Below are 23,482 nucleotides of genomic sequence, written 5' to 3'. Positions count from 1 at the left end.
TGGCCAAACACCTGAATTTGATCTCATGACCATGGGGATGCTGGATGATGGTCATAAAACTTAATTTTAATTTTAACTGGGGTTTTATTTGTTCAGGGACGGATATAATTTTTTAAATTGTTTTTAACTTTTGTATTTTTTGTTTTAATCACCCTGTAAACCGCCCTGAGTCCTTCGGGAAAGGGCGGTATATAAATATAATAAAATAAATAAAATAAAATAAATAAAAGACATTTTTCTGTGCTATTGTAACTTCAAACAGTCACTAAAGAAATGGTGATAAGCGGAGGATAGCTGTTTTGGCACAATTAGTCAGTGGAACGGCTTGTCTCCAGAAATTGTGGGTGCTCCACCACTGGAGACTTTTAAGAAGAGACTGGACAGCCATTTGTCAGAAATGATATAGGGGGTTGGACTAGAAGACCTCCAAGGTCCCTTCCAGTTCTATTATTCTGCTATTCTTTTTTCCTTCCTTCCTCCTTCCTTCTCTCCCTCCTTTCTCCATCACTGGAGGCTCTTAAGAAGAGACTGGACAGCCATTTGTCAGAAATGATATAGGGGGTTGGACTAGAAGACCTCCAAGGTCCCCTCCAATCCTATTATCCTTCCTTCCTTCCTTCCTTCCTTCCTTCCTTCCTTCCTTCCTTCCTTCCTTCCTTCCTTCCTTCCCTTCCCTTCCCTTCCCTTCCCTCCCTCCTTCCCTTCCTTCCTTCCTTCCTTCCTCCCTCCTTTCTCCATCACTGGAGCTTTTAAGAAGAGACTGGACAGCCACTTGTCTGAAAAGGTATAGGTTCTCCTGCTTGAGCAGGGGGTTGGACTAGAAGACCTCCAAGGTCCCTTCCAACTCTGTTATTTGTTATTTTCCTCTAAATTATTCTGTTGTGATGCTTCAGAGGACCAGATACCACTGCAGTCAGAAATTACTTCTTGGGGTTCCCACGCTTACCTTCGTGGCCAGGGATTTGAGTTTTCCTAACAGCGACTGTTTATTCGAATACACTATTTCCTCTTCGTTGTCTTCTCCTTCCATGATCGCACAGCTATCAGCGGCCGGAAGCTCGCACTCTTTTGAATTGGCCGTCATTACCAGCTTCGAATATTTATACTCCAATCTGCGGAAACCAATACAGACAGAAGCAATGTTGGCGCTAAACTGACTGCTTTGATTAAAGAAAAAGAAAAAATACAGTTACTTTTGTTTTCACTTCCGGAATCTGCTTGCGGTGTGTGGGGGGGGAATTAAACCTTGATTTTGCTTTTTTGCCTGTTTAGATAGGTTTGGTGTTTTTTTTATATAGAAATGGCTAGTTTATATGACCATGTAAACGTAAATAGTTGAGGTTTGATGTTATTATCTTATTCTGCTGCACCAAGGGGAGTTGGAAGTCAACGCTTTTTCTTTCTTTTTCCACTTTTCCCCTACGCTTTTTCCTTCTCCCTCCCCTACTCTCCCACTATTGTCTTTTCTATTTTTGTATTTTATATTATATTATTGAGCCTTGGTGGAGCAGTGGGCTAATGCCACCTTAAGTAACACCAGCTGCCTGCAATTAGTGCAGGTTCGCATCCCACCAGGCTCAAGGTTGACTCAGCCTTCCATCCTTCCCAGGTAGGTAAAATGAGGACCCAGATTGTTGGGGGCAATTAAGCTGACTTTGTAATAATGCTGCTGGGGGGTGTGTGAAAGCCCTAATAAGCAGGCATATACATAGAATGAAGGCTATTGCTAAGCTTGTAAGCCGCCCTGAGTCTTCGGAGAAGGGCGGGATATAAATGGAATTAAAAAAATAAAAATAAAAAAATAAACTATTTTAAAAAAAAGAAAAAAGAAGCAACCTTGTCAACTCACAGAGACTATAACTGGGGGTATTAATCAGCGAGATAAAAAAAGATTCTTCTTCCGGTAGTTATTTAATACAATTAAGCAGAGCTTCCTACCAGATGCAGAAGCAAGGCAACGCAAACATAAGTTGCATATCAAAAGTACGGAAGACTTTGGGGGAGTTTTCAGAGGCCACCCCTCCCTCTCCTTCATAATTTATGGTGCAAGTTGACAAGAGCCCTGCAGTTTGGCTCCTTAGCAAGGCAAGGGGCCAAACTAAGAGTGGGGAATCAGGAAAGGGGGGTGGATGGGCCAATGGAACTCTCCACCAATGGGAGGACAGACTGTCTCTCAAGAGAGGCAGGAAGCAAAGTAATCGTGTGCACACTGATGATGTTACCTAGCTTGGTAGTGAAACGTCTGCAAGAAAACCAGCAAGCTCAGGGAGCACCGAGGAACCCAAATTAGATCTCACCCATTTGCTGTAGCCTCACAACGGCGTCATTATAAAATGACGCCGTTGTGAGGCTACAGCAAATGGGTGAGATCTAATCAACGTGGCATCCCATTTTGCCCCCTTGTTGATTTGGCTATGATTTCTTGTTAATGAGATTTTATTTTTATTTTTTTAAAAAAAGGTGGATTCCTTCTTGAGATGGTTAATTTGGGGGGAAAGGATAAACAGTCACTCCAGAAACTCTTGTCAGCTGAGATCTAGAAAGCCAGAAAAAGACAGGACCCTGAGCTGAATTGAACTCTGCAAAATCAGCCAATCAACTAGATTTCTCCTTAAAAGGACATAGGGCACTCACTTCTGATTTTTCTTCCAGAAGTAGCAAGTTAAGGCAATGAGCAGGACTCCTGTGAAGGCACCAACCCCTGCGCCGACTTTCAGCCAGAAATCCACCGTTTCACAAATTATAATCTTTTTTTCAGGCAAGGAAACCCCTTTTATACATAACTTCGGTTCATTCCAGACATATAAGGTTTCCTAAGAGAGAGAATGAATGAATGAATGAATGAATGAATGAATGAATGAATGAATGAATGAATGAGTCATCAATCAAGCAATCAAGCAATCAATAATCAATCAATTTTATACATTTGATTTTTCCTAGGAGACAATTCCACTCAGTTCTACGGAGCTTACATTTACAGTAAGCAATGACATATTAAGTCAATCCCAGGCCAACTAAGGAGAAGTAAGAAATAATGCACGTATATACAAGTATTTATTTATTTATTATTTAATTAAATTTCTATACCGCCCTATTCCCGAAGGACTGAGGCCGGTTTACAGGGCAGCATAAAATACAATATAAAAGATAATATAAAATTAAAATACATTAAATTAATTAAGCCCAATTAAAACAATATTTAAAAAGCTAAAACCCCTTCAGTCCAAGTAGATACATTTTTTTATTTAAACAGTTTAATATTAAACTGGAACATCCTAGGAGCCTAAGGATCTAATCAACCATTGTCTATGATTTCCAGTGAGGACAAATAATTCCACGGTAAGTAAACAGTCAGGATAGGAATGCAATTAGTATTGTTTTTTCCCCTTTCTCTCTTCCTCGTTGTAAAGCACATTTAATTGACTCCTCTCTGTTATGTTTCTAAGCAAGACCTCATATTCAAGATATTTCTTCTATCTGCACACTGCTGAAGATACGCTTTTGCTTAAGAAGTACTTTCCTGTCTGGGCCATCCTATTCTTAGCATCTTCTGTAAGAATCTTTGCAAATAACAAGGACTAGGTCTTCCATTTATGGGGATTCTCAGTCATCTAGGTCATGGTTGTCCCAAAAGTGCTTTTTCAAAAGGCAACTGGACTTTGTTGTTGTTTTTTTCCTTGAAGACATTTTGCTTCTCATCCAAGAAGCTTCTTCAGTTCTGGAGAAGTTTTTCAGTTCTCCAGAACTGAAGAAGTTTCTTAGATGAGAAGCAAAACGTATTCAAGGGAAAAAAACAAAGAAAAATCCAGTTGTTTTTTGAAAAAGCTGCTTTGGGACATCCATGACCTGGATGAATGAGACTTTCCACAGACAGAAGACCTAGTCCTTTTTACTTGGGACTAGATCTTCCATTCAAACAATACTTTTCACCAGCCATATATTATTTTATATCCTGTGGACATCTTAATATATGGCCACATTTAAGAGGGCTGGCAAATTTCTCACCCTTTCTTTTGATTACAAGATCTCCAACGGCATTCATCCACACCCATTTTTGTCCCCAAAGAACAGATCTAGTGGCTTCCATAAAACTAGCCAGGGATCAACTTGGGGGTTTGTAAACAACTCTCTTCGACAACTGGCACCTTATTCCTTTCTTTGTGTTTCTCATTTTAAATGATTTTAAGTCTTAGTATATTCTCATATTTCAAAGTACTTATGTTTCAGCTCTGCTCGTGGAAGAAAAAAAAAAGAAGACCCAAGGTCACTGATGGCGCTGACATGGTTCTGATGAATGACACAACTTAAACAAGTTGCAGGCACACTATTTATATAAAAGTCTTTGTAATGAAACGAAACATCGGCACTCATGGAGGGATGCCAGAATCTGAAATCTCCTCCCCCCAAACCCATTGTAACACACACACACACAATCCCCCCCCCCCTTATCTACATGTCATAAATCACATTATCCAATTAGTTTTACATATGAGGTCTCTCCTCCCATTCTGTACTGGGGCCTTTTCTTATCTTCTCAAAATAGTCGTTAGAAAATTCCCTCCCTTCAAGATTCAAAGTGAAGCAGTTTAAACAAAAACATGCCAATGTCTGCAGCATTGACAGGCGCATTTGGGATTCCTCACGCCCTACCCAAATTTGTAACAGAATTAGAATTTTTAATCAGATAGAAAGCATACTGTAGTGTCCAACTACACAGCCTGTGTTGATCCTGCCACCAAAGACGTAACTAGTTAATTACCTGGTGCCCCTTTTTACAAGCCCCTTCGATCTCGTGATAGTCCTGCTCGTTACACATGGGACAAGCTTCTGCGCTTTCCCACAAGAAGTGGAATATACACCCATCACAGGTACCTGCGGGACAAGAACTGGAGGAAAAAATACTGGCTGGGTTAGAGGGATGCATTCAAAAAGGGAGAACATTGTTAACTTAATTGGTTCTCAAAGAGGCTTCTACCATGTCACCAGTGCATGTCCTGCAAAAAAATCTGGCCATAAACGATGTTCTGAAAATGCAGAACAATGGCCTGTTGCTAAATTCACCTCCTACATCCAAGATAAACATATTATGAGCACTCTGCTTCTTTAATGGGCGCCATCTTAGTTACTCAGTGGTGCTTTCAGCCATCCTCCAACAAGGGATCCTGCTGGAGTCTAATCTCTAACACGTGGTCTTCTCCTCCTCCTCTTCTGATTCTGAGTTAGCAGCATGCACACATCTGGAGTCATCCAGGGGCTGGTCTTTTGCAAGCGTTAATCTTACACACTGTTTATAGTTTAGTTTGCAGATGGTTAAGAGTTCGGCCAGGTGCAATTATGGAAAGGAAAGGGGTCCAATCTAAACTACAAGGTCAAATTCGGCAGAGCCTGTCTAGGAGGAAAAAAATAAACAAACTTCTATGGAGTAAGAGTGAAATATGTTAGGAAGAAGAATACGAGCAAGATATTCTAGACCAATTTTTAAGATGGTCTTCAGGGATCTGTTCTGTGGAGAGATTTCAAAGCAGGGGTCTTCAAACTTGTCCCTTTTATGACTTGTGGACTTCAACTCCCAGAATTCCTCAGCCAGCATGCCTGGCTGAGGAATTCTGGGAGTTGAAGTCTACAAGTCATAAAAGGGCCAAGTTTGAAGACCCCTGTTTCAAAGCATTGGTGAACATGGATGGGGAAAAAGTTAAGTCTTTATTTTCATTAAATTCTTAGCAGAATTTAGACCCAAAGGAGCAGTTCAAAAGGCAACTTGGACTTTCTTGATATATATTTTTTCCCTTTTTTCACTTCTCATCCAAAAAGCTTCTTCAGTTCTCAACTTCTCGTGAATGAGAAGCTAAGTGTTTTCAAGGAGGAAAAAAACAAGAAGAAGCAAGTCCAGCTACCTTTTCAACAGCACCATTGGGACCACCCTGGGACACTAAAAAACCTAGCTTTTCATTCATTACAAGGAGTCCTCAGCCTTTGACATCAATAAGGACTAGAACAGGGGTCTTCAAACCTGGCCCTTTTATGACTTGTGGACTTCAACTCCCAGAATTCCTCAGCCAGGCATGCTGGCCGAGGAATTTTGGGACTTGAAGTCCACAAATCGTAAAAGGGCCAAGTTTGAAGACCCCTGGACTAGACTTTCCATTGCTAAGGGATGCATCTCAGGACAGTGGAGGTGCTAGAACAGCGGCAATTCCAAAGACTGGCTGTAACTACCATTCATACAGCACCATCACTGAACAAACGGCTGTAGGTAAAAGGCCTACTTGTGTTGAATGTAGGCAACAAAGTAATTGACAGATGGCTCCAAAAATGTTGGTTAACTTGAATAAATCTCACTATCTGATATTATCAGAATTATTTTTAATATTTTGATAACTGGGAGTAAGAAGTTTCCTTTGGGCATTTTATTTTATGCAACGAAATACGTTCTCTCTGAGAAGGAGCCCACGGATTTTTGCCGGGTGTTTCAGAAGGATCCATGGCACAAAATGGCAGAGAAAGCCTGCTCAAGAGGCTCTCCAGATTTTACTTAAATTGAAGGTGAAAGCGAACGTTAAGGTGGTTCTTCCAATAACGTTCCGAAAGAATTGCACAAGAATCTGAAACATATTAAATTATTCAGAAAGACGGAGATCTCTTTGAGAGGCCTCTGCTTGAATTTCTCATCGTTAACACACACCTGGGAACTGAAATGTCTCCCTGGCCAAGTTTCGTGGGGTTGCACCTCATTGTCACAACAGACACACGCCCATTTTCACAAGTGGCTGAAACTCCTGAAGACCTGGACAGAAATGAGAAGGGAAAAAAATCCAGATGTTATTTAGAGAGATGCAGAGCTCTCTGCCTCCTGCACTGAAAAACCAGGTGTTTTCATAGCTTCATTAATTTTTTCGGAGGGGTGGAGTCTTCTCCCATTCTTGTCTCAGCTGCAAATTAAGCTGCCAGTTTTTATAATATTTATTAGCAGCTCCAAGACTTGGCAATAAAATAAAGATAATCTTGAGTCAAGCTCTACCCTGGTGACTTCATGAATACATCCAAGCTATTTCAATGGCAACAGTATGGAGATATATTGCCATTACATTTTTTCAGATTATGACTATGATTATGATTGTGATGGTTTTGATTGTGATTGTGACTGTGACTATGACTATGATAATGATTAGTACTAGTAGTATGGGGATTTTATGCCATTGCATTCTTTCAGATTAATGTGTGTGTGTGTGTGTGTGTGTGTGTATGTATGTATGTGTGTATGTATGTATGTATGTGTGTATGTATGTATGTGTATATATATATATATATATATATATATATATATATATATATATATATATATAAGGGACGCGGTGGCTCAGTGGGTTAGGACGCTGAGCCTGTTGATCAGAAGGTCGGCAGTGGGTTAGGACGCTGAGCCTGTTGATCAGAAGGTCGGCAGTTTGGCGGGTCGAATCCCGAGTGCCGCGTAACAGAGTGAGCGCCTGTTACTCGTCCCAGCTTCTGCCCACCTAGCAGTTCGAAAGCACGTAAAAATGCAAGTAGAAAAATAGGGACCACTCCGGTGGGAAGGTAACAGCGTTCCGTGGCGTCTAGTCATGCCGGCCACATGACCACGGAGACGTCCTCGGACAAGCGCTGGCTCTTCGGCTTTGAAACGGAGATGAGCACCGGCCCCTAGAGTCGGAAACGACTAGCACGCATGTGCGGGGGAACCTTTACCTTTATATATATATATATATATATATATATATATATATATATATATATATATATATATATATATATATATATATATATATATAGGGATGCGGTGGCTCAGTGGGTTAGGACGCTGAGCTTGTCGATCAGAAGGTCGGCAGTTTGGCGGGTCGAATCCCGAGTGCCGCGTGACAGAGTGAGTGCCTGTTACTCGTCCCAGCTTCTGCCAACCTAGCAGTTCGAAAGCACGCAAAAATGCAAGTAGAAAAATAGGGACCACTACGGTGGGAAGGGAACAGCGTTCTGTGCGCCTTTGGTGTCTAGTCGTGCCGGCCACATGACCACGGAGACGTCCTCGGACAAACGCTGGCTCTTCAGCTTTGAAACGGAGATGAGCACCGGCCCCTAGAGTTGGAAACGACTAGCACGCATGTGCGGGGGAACCTTTACCTTTTATTTATATATCCCAGTCCAGGCTACATTCCCATTAAGGGGCCTAATCAGATCTAACCCTGCCTAACTTCCACATTATTTGAGACTCAGCAACACAGATGAATACATATTTAATAATAAATATTTCTGTAAACTTGGGAGTGGGACGATGGGAGAAAGTTGATTCCCCCAGTCTAATATTCTCCTGTTTGTCCACTGCAGGGAGACTTCGACTTAGGGCCAAAATTTAAACCGGAATTCCCATTGCTAAGCGAGGCAGTAGTTAAGGGAATCACACGGTCATGAAGAGAATCTGGCTTGTTGACTTCCAGAATGAAGGGTCCTTGGTGCTCTCTGAGCCTGGCTGTTTTCTGGCAGATGTTTCATTACCTAAACTGGGTAACCCCATTAGTGGTGCATAATGTCACCTAGTTGGTTCATGAAACACTTGCAAGAAAACCACAAGTTCAGAGAGCGTCAAGGACCCACAGTCTTCCTCCTCCACTTCCTCCTCTACTCCACAAACTCCTCCCTTTCTAGCACTGATGAGGTTACCTAGTTGGGTCAGGAAACATCTGCAAGAAAATAACCAAGCACAGAGAGCACCAAGGAGGCCACAGTTCAACCCTGAGCTACAAATATTCTCCTTTATTAAGTCCCAGGAGCAGGGTAAGGAGCAGAATATCTTCCAATTGTGCCATGAGAGACTTCATTTCCCCAATCAGAAAGTAGCCACGGGAAGAGCAAGAATAAAATTGGTTGACCAGGAAGAACAACTGCCTGCAATTAGTGCAGGTTCGAGTCCCACCAGGCTCAAGGTTGACTCAGCCTTCCATCCTTCCGAGGTAGGTAAAATGAGGACCCAGATTGTTGGGGGCAATTAAGCTGACTTTGTAGTAATGCCGCTTGGGGGGGTGTGTGAAAGCCCTAATAAGCAGGCATATACATAGAATGAAGGCTACTGCTAAGCTTGTAAGCCGCCCTGAGTCTTCGGAGAAGGGCGGGATATAAATGGAATAAAAATAAAAAATAAATAAATAAAATAAAACTGAATCCTACAGGCATATCCATAGAATGAAGGCTACTGCTAAGCACATTGATTTGTGCTTTAGATTGTAAGCCGCTCTGAGTCTTCGGAGAAGGGCGGGATATAAATGGGATTAAAAAAAATGTAGCAAGAGGGGGGAAAAAGGAAGCATGATATTAGAGGAGTGTTATAACATCCACAAACAAAATAAATTATGGTGTCTCCTGACTATTGAATTTGGTCCTCGATGACAACGTAAGCTCCTCTTGAATTTTTACTTTCCTTCTGCAGATACCAAAGGAGTGCGAAGCATCGAGCAATTTCTTCTCCTACTTACTTGTAATAGAAATGAACATCGGGTAGCTTTGTTTCAGATTGCTCAAAGATTTCTGGCTTAATATTAATATTTCCTAGTGTAGTTTCAACAGTTGCTCCTGCAAAGAAGAAAAGAAAATCGTTTCTGAAAGAATCTATAGGTGGTTGGGAGGAAAACTATATATTCCAAAAAAAATAAAAAATAAAGTGATCAGGCAGATTTGATTGGTTACAATGCAATTGGTCTAAGGCCAAACTGATATATTTTCTGGTTTCTTATAAAAAAACCAAACCCAAGACTGTGTGGAAGAATTAAATGTACGCACACATTTAGACTAGCCAGGAAATTGAAAAACATCCCAGAAAAAAGTGGAAACAAACTACTTGCATATTCTTGCCAAGAAGAGGACATGAATATAATCACCAAGAAGGAAATTCAACTCAGTTAAGGCTTTGAGCGATATTTTTGTGAAGTAGTAGATTTTTGACTCAGAAAAAGGGAGACGCTTATAAGTGCTGAAGCTTCTCTGCACAAATCTGTAATGATACCCCCTTGAGCCATGGAGGCATAGGAATAAAGTAAGCTTTCTTACAAAAGTAATTTGGAGTCTAATTTGTTAGCAATTCAGTACAGAAAACTAAAAAAAAAATCACCCCTAAACCTTAAAAGAATGGTTTTTCACACAGTAAGCCATTAAAATCGGTTGGTCGGTCAAACAGAGATATTATTTCTAGATAATCCTGTGTGTGTGTGTATATATATAAATATATATATATATAAATCAGTAACAGGATACTCTTCGGGAGAAGGGCGGTATATAAATAAAATAATAATAATAATAATAATAATAATAATTATTATTATTATTATTATTATTATTATTATTATTATTATTATTATTATTATTATTATTATTATTATTATTATTATTATTATTATTATTCTCATTTTCCAAAAGATACTATTACCAAAACTGCTATCCAGCATGTTATCTTGGAGTATCTCCAAACTTAAGGTACATCTCAAGAGCTTGAAGAACATCTCAAGAACTTGAAGCTCCAACCTGGAAGTCTACTCTGCAGGTAATATTAAATCTCAGTAGTATCTCTTGGATCTACTGTGGGGGCCATGAGGAATGGGGAAGCAGGATTTGACCCTAGAGTGAGAATCTGAGAAAGGCTTCCAGATCCAAGAAATGCAATCCACTTACTCTCAAATATATATTTATTTTCTGTATCTATTTATAACTATTGCTGTATTCTTTTGAGGGAAAAATGGAATGGAAGGATTGAGCTAAAGACCACAAATCAATCTCAATTCCTGCTGATTATATAGACATCTATTGCCAAGTAATTTTCTTGGCAATAATAAGCAGAAGATCTACCGTTGTCCTCCTAAATTTCCCGCAGTGAAATTTAGCCTACATTCTGGGATTTCTTAATAGTCTCCCTTTCAAATATTAGGAAATTCGATAGTTTAGCTCCTTCTAAGATCACTGTACCGATATGAAAGTCAAGAAAGACTTTGCTCCCTCTTGGTCCTGACAGAAAACATCTGTCACCATGCCATGGCTCCTATGTTAGTCAAAGATTTTTTATTTATTTTTATTTTAATTCCATTTATATCCCGCCCTTCTCCGAAGACTCAGGGCGGCTTACAAGCTTAGCAGTAGCCTTCATTCTATGTATATGCCTGCTTATTAGGGCTTTCACACACACCCCAAGCGGCATTATTACGAAGTCAGCTTAATTGCCCCCAACAATCTGGGTCCTCATTTTACCTACCTGGGAAGGATGGAAGGCTGAGTCAACCTTGAGCCTGGTGGGACGCGAACCTGCACTAATTGGAGGCAGCTGGTGTTACTTAAGGAGGCATTAGCCCACTGCTCCACCAAGGACACCAAGGACACCAAGATGATGTCCTGAGATCAGGGTCTATCAGAACTAACCTTGAGGGGTCCTTGGGAGTCTCTGAGCTTGGTTGTTCTCTTGGAGAAGTTTCATTACCAACCTAGGTAACATTATCAATGCTCGTAGGAAGCAGGGTTTGCTCTCATTTAATATTCTAGTGGACATTTTATAATCTAGTTTATATTTTATTCTAAAATGAGAGGAAGCCTCACTCCCTACTAGTACTGGTAATGTTACCTAGTTGGGTCATGAAACATCTGCAAGAAAACAACCCAGCTCAGAGAGCACCAAGGATCCCACTCCTCCTCCTCCTCCTCCTCTTCCTCCTCCTCCTCTCCCTCCTCCCTCACTCCCTTCTAGCACTGATGAGGTTACCTACATGAAACATCTGCAAGAAAACAACCGAGCTCAGACAGCACCAAGGACCCCATAATTAAACCCTGAACTACAAATATTCTCCTCTCTCAACACCCTCCTTGCTAGAGGATACAGACATCCCCCGATACATGTCTTTCGACTTGCAAAAATTACCCGTCCCCAAATCATCGTCTTTCTACAAATCAGAGTTCTGTTGGGTGAGGTCCATGACATCATACTTCCTTCCGTCTCAGCTGCTTTATTACTGTTCATTCGTGCATCACAACAAGCCAAAGATTACCAAGGAACACGTCAGCCAGGCTGTTAGATTGAAGGGCCAAAGCAGGGCGGAAGCCTTTGCTGTCCGGAGGGATGATGGTCGATTGGCAGACAAATGCCCTCACCACATTGGAATAATCTTCTGACTCAGCCACCATATCCTTTAGGGTGATATCCGTTATATTGTCCGCACAAATGGCTCTCTTTTCTCCCTGGGGAAGTTAAAATGGGGGGGAAAAAGGATTTGTCTTTCTGTGTGTGTGTGGGTGTGTATGTGTGGGTGTGGCTTCCATGGCAAACTTCTTCACATATGTCAAACCAGAGTCAGATCCTTCTACAATTTCATGCTAACTTGCTGACAAATTCAGGAAACCATCCGCAAAAATGGACCTGTGCAGCTGTGAAGGGGTCATTGCGATTCTTTCAAAGATAATGAAAAAGCGAGAAAGATGGGAGGGGGGAGAGAAAAGAAAAGAAGAGGGAGGGAGGGAGGGAGGGAGGAAAAGAAAGAGAGAGAGAGAGAGAGAGAGAGAGAGAGAGAGAAGGAAGGAAGGAAGGAAGGAAGGAAGGAAGGAAGGAAGGAAGGAAGGAAGGAAGGAAGAAAGAAAGAAAGAAAGAAAGAAAGAAAGAAAGAAAGAAAGAAAGAAAGAAAGAAAGAAAGAAAGAAAGAAAGAAAGAAAGAAAGAAAGAAAGAAAGAAAGAAAGAAAAAGCACGCAAGCTAGGAATCATGTTGCTTTCTTGCACAGCACAATGAGGTGTAATTTGGCGTTTAGATAATGATACGGCCACTTAACAGTGATTTAAAAGAACGAGAAAAGAATAGAAACAGCAACTTTAACACATAGCAACAGAAAAATGCTCGGTGTACTTCAGTATGGAACATCCATATTGCGTATCTGCACGCTAGTTATAAACCTTGCGAGCCTTGCATATAAATGGATGTATTCTTCCTATTGCACAAATAGTGCCAGGTTTTGTATAATTTTTAGATGTGTGGGCGTGGCCTGCCACTTTGCAACAACTGCATCAAAACAGAACGTGGTATTATGATATATTCCTCCCATTCGATTTTCGCACTGAAAATGGTGAATGGTTCCAGCTTTTTCTCCAAGAACATTTTGCACCAATATTCACTTTTTTTTTAAATGTGACTTGATGCTGTTGCTCCCTTAACTAGTTTGATGCCATTTTTCCATCAAGAGCCCCTACAGTGGGCACTGATAGGCCACTTTTCAGAATATCATTGAGCATCAAAAAATAATTTAAATAAATGAAAGTAGCCAAACCCTCAAGAAACCTCATCTGAGAATATAAATATTGTGCACTATTTCTTAATAGATTCTGGACATATTAGTTTTTTTTCCCAAATAACCAGAAGGCAGTGGGTGCCATCTAGTGCAATAAACGGTCACAAAGTGAATGAAAATAGCAGGAGAAAGCTATAAAATTTTCAATATTGCCATGGGATGGTGCAAATGGGACCAATAAAACAGGAAACAATACTTGTAGATCTGTTTTATGATTGATCTCAGATAATAAAAGAAATCATTTTGTGAATGGAATGTCCCCCTTATGGATCAGAGCAGATCCTGTTCAGTCTGAATGTCTGCCAAAAAAATGGACCATATTTTCAACATCCTCAACAATATTTGCAAAGATTTTGTTATGCAATGACAATCTCAAAACTCTAATTAAAAATGGCTACATATTATTCTTTACATACAATGTAGCCATTCTTTTCTCAGGGTTCAAGACAACAAAGAAGCATCTTTTTTAATAGCTATATTAATGATGTGGCTACTTTAATGAATTGACAGTGAGATGAATTGATCGGGAGAAAGAAAGAAAGAGAGGAAGGAAGGAAGGAAGGAAGGAAGGAAGGAAGGAAGGAAGGAAGGAAGGAAGAAAGAAAGAAAGAAAGAAAGAAAGAAAGAAAGAAAGAAAGAAAGAAAGAAAGAAAGAAAGAAAGAAAGAAAGAACCACTATATGGTAGCAGAGAATTAGATTTGTCTGTAATTTTCTGGTTTTTGCATCCCAAATCTACTTGGATCTGATAGCATACCTCTTATTAACAGGGTCAAGAATCAATTAGTCCTTTTATCATTTCCACTCTCCAATCGGCTGCAAATACCAATAAGATGACAAATTTTATTTATGTATCTGTTTGCTTGGATTTATAGGGCCACCCAAATTGCATGACCGTGATTCCAGGCATTGGGTATTAAATGAATGGCATGGTAGGAAACAAACCAAAATCAACATAATGACAGCATGCAGGTGGCATCCTTCAAACCCACCTTCCCAAAAACTGGCTTATCTGTTATTCAGGTTCAACTGCCAAGGGGAAAACTAGGGTTTTTTAAACATTTTTTTAACATTTTAACATTTTTTTAGCATTTTTCCTAAATGCTAAAAGGGTCAGGCCTGTTGAATTAACAGAAGGGAGATCATTACAAAGGGCAGACACCACAACAGAGAAGGCACACCTCCTAGGTCTGATCAGACAAAATTGCCTCGTATTTGGCATGCAAGAGATACAGTAGCTCTGATCTTAGAAAGGATAGACACTTACCTGGGATCCACACAGGCTGATATTGAAGAAATGGAAGAATTTTGTGCCTCTTGCTGTAAAGCTTGGTCCGTTCATTAATGAGCCCACTCTGCTCAAACGACTAAAATCGTAAATCAGACTTTGATTGTTCCTGACATAGGAGAACATGCAGTCATTATAGCAGGCAGAACGGTCCTGAGAAAAGAACACAAAATAGAAGTAAGGAAGATACAGGAAATCAAGTTGCAAACTAAGCTTTGGAGGAAACAAACCACAGAAATAATCATCACAATGGAGTAGATCAGAAAAGAGATTACCAATATCTTCCAGACATTCATAAGCTATAACTTCCAGCATCCCCTTCCTTCTTATTCATCATGCTGAGGCTGGGTTTACTGGGAAAGGCAGTAATATCTGAAAGTTCTGTATCTTGATGTTGACCAAAGAAGGGACTACTATCATCTCCATGTCCTTTGCAGTAAGACAATCAATCAATCAGAATACAGCTGGAAGGGACCTTGGAGGTCATCTAGTCACACCCCCTGCTCAGGCAGGAAACCCTATACCATTTCAGACAAGTGGCTGTCCAGTCTCTTCTTAAAAACCTCAAGTGATGGAGCACCCAAAACTTCTGGAGGCAAGCTGTTCCACTGGTTAATTGTCCTGTCAGGAAGTTTCTCCTTAATTCCAGGTTGCTTCTCTCCTTGATTAGTTTCCATCCATTGTTTCTTGCCCTGCCTTCTGGTGCTTTTAAAAATAAATTGACCCTCTCTTCTTTCTAGTAGCCTCTTAGATACTGGAATACTGGTATCATGTCACCCCTATTTCTTTTTATTATTATTATTATTAAACTAAAAGGTAAAGGTAAAGATTCCCCCGCGCATGCGTGCTAGTCATTTCCAACTCTAGGGGCCGGTGCTCATCTCCGTTTCAAAGATGAAGAGCCAGCACTTGTCCGAGGACGTCTCCGTGGTCATGTGGCCGGCATGATTAGATGCCAAAGGCACACGGAACACTGTTACCTTCCCACCGTAGTGGTCCCTATTTTTCTACTTGCATTTTTACGTGCTTTCGAACTGCTAGGTTGGCAGAAGCTGGGACGAGTAACAGGCGCTCACTCTGCTACGCGGCACTCGGGATTCAACCTGTCAAACTTCCGACCTTCTGATCAACAAGCTCAGCGTCCTAACCCACTGAGCCACTGTGCCCCTTATTATTAAACTAGACATAGCCAATTCCTGCAACCGTTCTTCATAGGTTTTAGTCTCCAGGCCTTTGATCATTTAAGAGGGACGAATGAGTTCTTGAAAGCTTCTGGCATGACCAGGTAAAGCTTTCACAAGAAAAGAAAAACATGGTAGCTCACCTCTAGTCTCTGGAAAAGTGTATTGGTTTATCTGCCTGCTATCATCTACCACTGCTTAACTCAGCTGTCTGCCACAGTTGCCCCAAAAGCCAACAAATTCCTAGGGATAGTATCAAGGCCATGCAAAGTGCCACTCTATGTTGCATTAAGGAGGCCACACTTGGAATATTGCATCCGGTTCTCATGACCACGACATACACAAAAAGATGCTGGGATTCTACAAAGAGTGCAGAGAAAAGCAACAAAGAGGATAAGGTTCTAAAGACTAAAATTGTATGAGGAACGACCAAGGGAACTAGTATGTTTAGAGAATGCTCAAGGAGGGGACTGCAGCCAAGAAATTAAAAGATGCTTGCTCCTGGGGAAGAAAGCCATGGCAAACCTAGACAGCACACTAAAAAGCAGAGACATCACCCTGTCAACAAAAGTGCGTATAGTCAAGGCCATGGTCTTCCCAGTTGCAATGTATGGCTGTGAAAGTTGGACCATAAGAAAGGCTGAACACCAAAGAATTGAGGCCTTTGAACTATGGTGCTGGAGAAGACTCCTGTGGGTCCCTTGGACTGCAAGGCGATCAAACCGGTCAGTCGTAGAGGAGATCAATCCTGACTGCTCTTTAGAAGGCCAGATCCTGAAGTTGAAACTCAAATACTTTGGCCCCCTAAGGAGAAGGAAGGACTCACTGGAGAAGAGCCTAATGCTGGGAAAGGTTGAAGGCAAGAGAAGAAGGGGACGACAGAGAATGAGGTGGCTGGATGGAGTCACTGAAGCAGTAGGCGTGAGTTTAAATGGACTCCAGAAGATGGTAGAGGACAGGAAGGCCTGGAGGAACGTTGTCCATGGGGTCGCGGTGGGTCGGACACGACTTCGCAACTAACAACAAACAACAACAAGGAGACTTTGTGATGGACAAGAATTGGACACATCCTGGTCTAGACAAGCCACTGACCTAATCCTTTGTAGTCATGTTTATTTCCAAAGCCCAATGTTTTTGATGGGCCCCCTTTACCTTGGTGCTTTGGCTCCCAGGCCCACAAGGGACACAGGCTTCTTCTCCATAGGCTTGATGGATAGAGAGGTACGTATTGGGAGGACACTCTTGGCACTGGTTGGTTTCCTTCTCTATGTAGTGCCCAACAGGGCATGGGATGCAGGAGGAGCCAGACGGCTCTAGACCAATCGCACAGGCCCGGCAAGAGGAAGCCACTCCGTCAACTGCATTGCTCACAGTGATCGAGTAGATCTTGGCCACGTCATTGATCAGCTTCCTGTTCTGAAAGAAACAGTCCCCCCAAAAAAGAACAAAGTGGCTACCACTAGGATCCATTAAATACATTGCTTTCCTATCTTGCCTATTGTCATCGTCACCATCATCATTATCTAGGAAATGCGGCACTCCGGTCAATAAAAAGCTGTCTGCAAACACCCCTACTTCAGTAATTACCAATGGAAGGGTAATATTTGTAGCTCACGGTTGCACTGTGGGGTCCTGGGTGCTCCCTGAGTTCAGTGGTTTTCTTGCAGATGTTTCATCACCCAACTAGGTAACATCATCCGTGTTAGAAGGGAGTGGGGTTTGCAGTGTGGAGAATGGAGAAGGGGGAGGAAGAGGACAACTATGCGGTCCTTGGTGCTCTCTGAGGGGAAGAGGAGGAAGAGGAGGAGGAGGAGGAGGAGGAGGAGGAGGAGGAGCTGTGAAATCTTTGTGCTCTCCTGTGCTTGGCTGTTTTCTTGAGACATTTCACGACCCAACTAGGTAACATCATCAGTGTTAAGAAGGGAGTGGGGTTTACAGAGTGGGGGAGAAGGAGAAAGGGAGGAGGACAACTATGGGTCCTTGGTGCTCTTGGAGGAGGAGGAGGAGGATGAAGAGGAGGAGGACTGTGGGGTCCTTGGTGCTCTCTGAGCTTGGCAGTTTCCTTGCAGACATTTCATTACCCAACCAGGTAACATCATCAGTGCTAGAAGGGAATGCAAGAAAGCAACCAAACAGACAGCACTAAGGACCCCCCCCCCCTTTATCAATTCCATTCCATTCTCTAATGCAGGGCAATTGGATGATCTCTGACATTTGGGACAAGTATTTTCCACTTCTGCTTTGAAGGGAAACATCAGACTGTTCTTTCTCGCTCAAACCTAGCAATACTGTATTTCTGAAGAAAGAAAAACAATCTTATCTTCTCGAGACAAGCAGGCAATCCTTTCTTGGCCAAAGGCCAGCTTGAAATGTGAGTAACATATTGTGGGGACTTGTTTATCTATTGGTCCAAAAAGAGCTGGACCAATGAGCAGCTATAAAACATCAGAACCAAAGCAGTGAATGGTTTTTCCATTCTCTGTTGAGTCCTCCTTCGAGGCAGATAAGAAAGTGGATAGGGCCCCCACACATTCTGGTGAATTAAGATGATTCTACAAAGCGGCACTTCGCTTTCCATTTCATTTTTTAAAAAAACAAAGTCTAATAAAGGTTAGATACAAATGGGATCCTTGGGAGAAACCAGGGGGGAAAATCACTCATCAGTAGGATGTGATGCTCTTACTACTTTAAGCCTTCAAGTCAAACTTTTTTGATATGATACTTCTTCTAGAGCATTTTTCAGCTTTCCAGGCCTAGGACACAATCCTGGATTTTCTAGATTATCTCCTTGACAAACCAGACTTGGCTTTCTATCTGCCAAGCTTATCAAAACCAACCTTATTTTAAAAAAAAAACTGTAGCTCAGGATTTCTAGTTTGTTTTGGAGTCATATTTTTGAAACATCTTGAATGTGCACAAAGGATGAATTATTCTACAAGAAATGGGAAAGAGCGTCTAAGGCAGGGGTGTCAAACTCAATTTCATTGAGGGCCGCACCAGCATTGCGGTTGCCCTCAAGGGGCCAGGTGGGTATGGCCAGGGTGGGCGTGGCTAGAGTGCGTATGGCCTACTGGGTGGGCATGGCCAGCTCTACATCGTTCGCATCAAGGGTGCCTATGAGGGTCTGGGCAGGAGTGGGACAGATCTGAGGGTCTCTGGCAGAAGGAGGGTCTCTGGGCCAGGGCCAAGGCAGTGGGAGCCGTTCCCTCACTGTTTCCAGGATGGCTTCGCAGGCCACATGAAACCACTTCGCGGGCCGGATCTGGCCCCCGGGCCTTGTGTTTGACATGTCTGGTCTAAGGAGACATTCAGCCTACATATTTATTCTTTACCCACTTACACTTTAAGTCTATTTAAATTACAACGGATTTCAGCAGCAATTTTCAAAATGTTAAAATACAGCTGGCATCGCTTAACCTTCAGCAAAGCTTATGCCAACTGATTGTTGCGTGAATGGGAATATTCAAATGTAATAAGTACAATATATTTATGAGCAATGAAGCTCCGTGAACTGATGGCTGGAACTCGCACGGCTTGGCAAGGTAGCAGCTAATAAGATTTCAGCTACCTGGATTGTAACTGTCAAAATGCTTGCAGATCAAATTTTCTGAGGAAAAGGGATATTGCCAATATAACTGCAGGTTACTGTATCCCACACAAGTCTTGCAAAATGAAATGACTGCAGAAACCTGGAGATTGCAACTGAAAGAAGGGTTATATCGTTTGCGTTGAACAAGCCACCAATTCTTTTTGCAGGTAGCAGAGTAACACCAGGAGTAACCGCGGGGAAGAGGATCGGCATGGTGACAGCTGCGACTGAGCATTCGAAGTGAGTAATGAGGGGACAGACTTTGACTGTAACGCCATGGCTGCCATCTTAACATTTAACCCTATGCCTTGCAGATTCCCCTATGTAATGCTATTACAAGTGGTTCTCCCTTAACAATCACTTATTCAACAATTGTTTGTTCGAACCTACAACGGTGCTAAATGACTGGTACCTACAACTGGTCCTCCAAGTTCCAGCCATTGCAACATTCCCATGGTCACATGACTGCGATCCACACACCACTTAGCAATTTCACTGAAATGATTGTTAAGACTTACATCTTGGCCTTGATTGGTTCTTTGGAAAGCCCAGGTGAAGGTAAAGGAAGCGTTCTTGGAAATGATATGAGCGTACGACTGCTTGCCCTTAGCTCCACTCCATGACTCCACCACGTTTGTGCTCTTCTTATTGATGTCCTGAAAAGCATTCAACAAAAAAACATTAAGAAAACACATGTTAGGTAGCAGAATTGAGGTTATTAGATAATGTTGACAGGACCGAGTCAAATGGAAGACTTTGCCTGTTCCAAGGAAAAGCAACCTTTACTCAAATCTTCTGTCAATCGCAGGAAAATCAGGAAATCCAGGCAGTTCAAATGAATATAAAGGTTTATTGCAAGCTTAAGCTTTCTACAAGAATCTGAACTACTAACAGCCAAAGGAAATTAGCGGGAGATAAGAGTTAACAGAACTCAAGGCAGCCTGGGCTTAAGATCGCTTAGGGGCACGAAGGGATTCGAGACTGATGATGCACTTGACCCCTCCCTCCATCTCAGTCTGGTCATCTCCTACATCTGCTTTCCTCTGTAAGATAATAGATATAATGGTCTGCATTCATAGAACATACTTAACTGACTTACTAAATTAACCAGGTTGTTTTTTTAATCCCATTTATATCCCACCCTTCTCCGAAGACTCAGGGCGGCTTACAATCTAAGAAGCACAAATCAATGTGCTTAGCAATAGCCTTCATTCTATGTATATACCTGCTTATTAGGGCTTTCGGGGGGCCCCAAGCGGCATTTTTTACAAAGTCAGCTTATTGCCCCCAACAATCTGGGTCCTCATTTTACCTACCTCGGAAGGATGGAAGGCTGAGTCAACCTTGAGCCTGGTGGGACTCAAACCTGCACTAATTGCAGGCAGCTGGTGTTACTTAAGAAGGCATTAGCCCACTGCTCCACCAAGGCTCATTTATTACCCTTGTGGGGTTACGGTGAAAGTAATTAAACAGGCTTACTCAATCACACACACACACACACACACACACAAGCTTAATAAGGATATTCTCACCAAGCATATTGTACAAAAGCATTTAGGTTGCTTGCGAGACTTTATCCTTTGGAAAGGTACGAGAAACAAGTTTATTGGCACATGAAGCGGCTAACTCTATTACTTATTCAGTCACCTCAAGTTATTTAAATCTTGACATGTTTTCTCTATAAACTAGAAAAACTGAGGTATGGCAGCTAGGTAGCTCAAGACAGCCATATTAGTAGAAAAATTGAACCACTGATACTCCAGAAGCGAAGAACATCACAAATATAAACTTCACCATGCAACAAAACAAGCCAAGTCATCCATGGTGGAGAATTGATGGACTACTTTCTCCTTGGACTTCACTGCCCACCTGTTAAGATTAATGAAGACCAAACCCAGGTAAATTGCAGATAGGAGGACTTCAACTTTCAGAATTTCCCAGCCAGAAGGTTCCTCGCTGAGGATTCTGGGAGTTGAAGATGGCAAGGATGAGAAGCTCTGATGGGGAATATACTTCTGCTTGCAGGATGGTGGCTGGGCTCAGTCACAGTATCACTTCAACCACTCTACACGAATAAATTTGAATACCAGCAATGAGTTCTCTTTTAAGAACGGATGTCATAGTTGCTTATCTAGGACTGAGGGCTGAGGTCGGAAATGGTGAAGTTCTGCCACCCCAGAAGTTTCCTGCTCAGGAATAAGAACGACTTGGAGAAATGCCACCCATAGATGACCTCAGTGGATCCTCACTTACCACCATGAAGTAGAGCACACAGTCTGCCGAGCAGATGGTCTCAAACACAAAAGTGATCCGTCCAAGTTCTGAGCCCATCGCTCCCGTGACTGACGTGGGCGGCCTGTTCAACAGAGCAGAAGTGAAGGAGTTACCAGATGCTCCAAGCCAATATCATTTCAAAAAACAGCTTGCAATTTGATTTCAAAGAAACGAAAACCCATCTCGCTGTTCACAACATCGCTGTTCTAAAACTCAACAACGGATTTCTCGTAAGAAAAAAATGTTGGGCATCTTCAGCCTCGTCGTGCAGGCTATTATTGTTCCATTTTATTGATTTTTTCTTTTGACTTAACTGATGGAAGAATTTTTTATTACCTCTTCCTAAAGTTAAGGTAGAACTCATGTATGTCAAAAGATCCTGATGAAGCCCATAAAGTCTTAAAGTTGCCAAGGTTGGACAGCCTTGCTACAGGGACTGTTTGGTGCCTTCGATGAACTGTTAATTACTGTGTATTGTCACATGCAGCATGTATGTAGGCATGTTATTTGTTATTTATTCTTTATCAACGTTCAGCTTCAGAAATTGTGCTTCTTATTAAAGGGGAAAAAAACACAATTACTTTTGTTTCTACTTGGAAACCGCTTCTGGACTTTATGCTTGAGGTAGGAGGGGGGGGGGAATGAAAACTTTGATAGGCTTGTTGTTGTAGAAATGGCTAGTTCACATTACTATGTAAAAGTATAAAGTTGAGGTTTCATGCTATCATCTTATTCATAATCATAATCATAATAGTAAAGTTGGAAGGGACCTTGGAGGTCATCTAGTCCAACCCCCTGCTCAGGCAGGAAACCCTATACCATTTTAGACAAATGGCTGTCCAGTCTCTTCTTAAAAACTTCCAGTGTTGGAGCATTCACAGCTTCTAGAGGCAGGTTGTTCCACTGGTTAATTGTTCTAACTGTCAGGAAGTTTCTCCTTAGTTCTAGGTTGCTTCTCTCCTTGATTAGTTTCCATCCGTTGCTTCTTGTCCTGCCTTCAGGTGCTTTGGGGAATAGCTTGACTCCCTCTTCTTTGTGGCAACCCCTGAAAGACTGGAACACGGCTATCGTGTCCCCCCTCGTCCTTCTCTTCATTAAACTAGACATACCCAATTCCAGCAGCCGTTCCTTATATGTTTTAGCCTCCCGTCCCCTAATCATCTTTGTTGCTCTTCTCTGTACCCTTTCTAGAGTCTCAACATCTTTTTTACATATTTTTTACATCTACCAAAGGGAGTAGGTTGTCAACGTCTTTTCTTTCTTTTTTTCCCCTTTTTCCTACACTTTTCCCTTCCGTTCTCACATATATATACACACACACACATATATATATATACACACACATACACATACACACATACACATACACACACACACACACACATACACACACACACACACATACATACACACACACACACACACACACACACACACACACACATATATATATATATATATATATATATATATATATATATATATATGGCATAAATGTTTGGATTGCTAACAAAGAATTAAAGGGAGGCTGATATAGCCATTTCAAACTTATTTGTTATATATATATATATATATATATATATATATATATATATATATATATATATATATATATATATATATATATATATATATATATATATATATATATAGAGAGAGAGAGAGAGAGAGAGAGAGAGAGAGAGAGAGAGAGAGAGAGAGAGAGAGAGAGAGAGAGAGTTTTTGTTCTGGGTGTGGATGAGTCTTGCTGGGGCTGGTGGCATTTGGGGTTGTTTGTTGGTTTTTTAAATCCTTGTTTGCTGAAATTCGTTTGTCTATCAAT

The 23,482-nt window shown here is 41.5% G+C and overlaps 1 protein-coding gene across 2 annotated transcripts in view; it reads right to left on the bottom strand.

The window, feature by feature from the left end:
* ELAPOR2 (endosome-lysosome associated apoptosis and autophagy regulator family member 2) overlaps window positions 1–23,482 on the bottom strand; it is a 108,771-nt gene that overhangs the window by 5,183 nt on the left and 80,106 nt on the right. The window contains exons 12-21 of one of the 2 annotated variants that reach the window (XM_081331542.1): window positions 21,640–21,742; window positions 19,905–20,042; window positions 16,950–17,213; window positions 14,596–14,769; window positions 12,045–12,234; window positions 9,498–9,594; window positions 6,683–6,784; window positions 4,760–4,886; window positions 2,635–2,813; window positions 947–1,112 (exon numbers count right to left, since the gene is read on the bottom strand). In XM_081331542.1, coding sequence (XP_081187668.1) covers window positions 947–1,112; window positions 2,635–2,813; window positions 4,760–4,886; window positions 6,683–6,784; window positions 9,498–9,594; window positions 12,045–12,234; window positions 14,596–14,769; window positions 16,950–17,213; window positions 19,905–20,042; window positions 21,640–21,742 — 1,540 coding nt within the window. The remainder of the gene's footprint in view (window positions 1–946; window positions 1,113–2,634; window positions 2,814–4,759; window positions 4,887–6,682; window positions 6,785–9,497; window positions 9,595–12,044; window positions 12,235–14,595; window positions 14,770–16,949; window positions 17,214–19,904; window positions 20,043–21,639; window positions 21,743–23,482) is intronic. The other variant, XM_081331543.1, reaches the window with a different exon arrangement.

The sequence above is a fragment of the Vipera berus genome (assembly GCF_964194415.1).
Source record: "Vipera berus genome assembly, chromosome: 6".
NCBI lineage: Eukaryota > Metazoa > Chordata > Lepidosauria > Squamata > Viperidae > Vipera > Vipera berus.
This window is presented reverse-complemented; position numbering and strand designations above follow the sequence as displayed.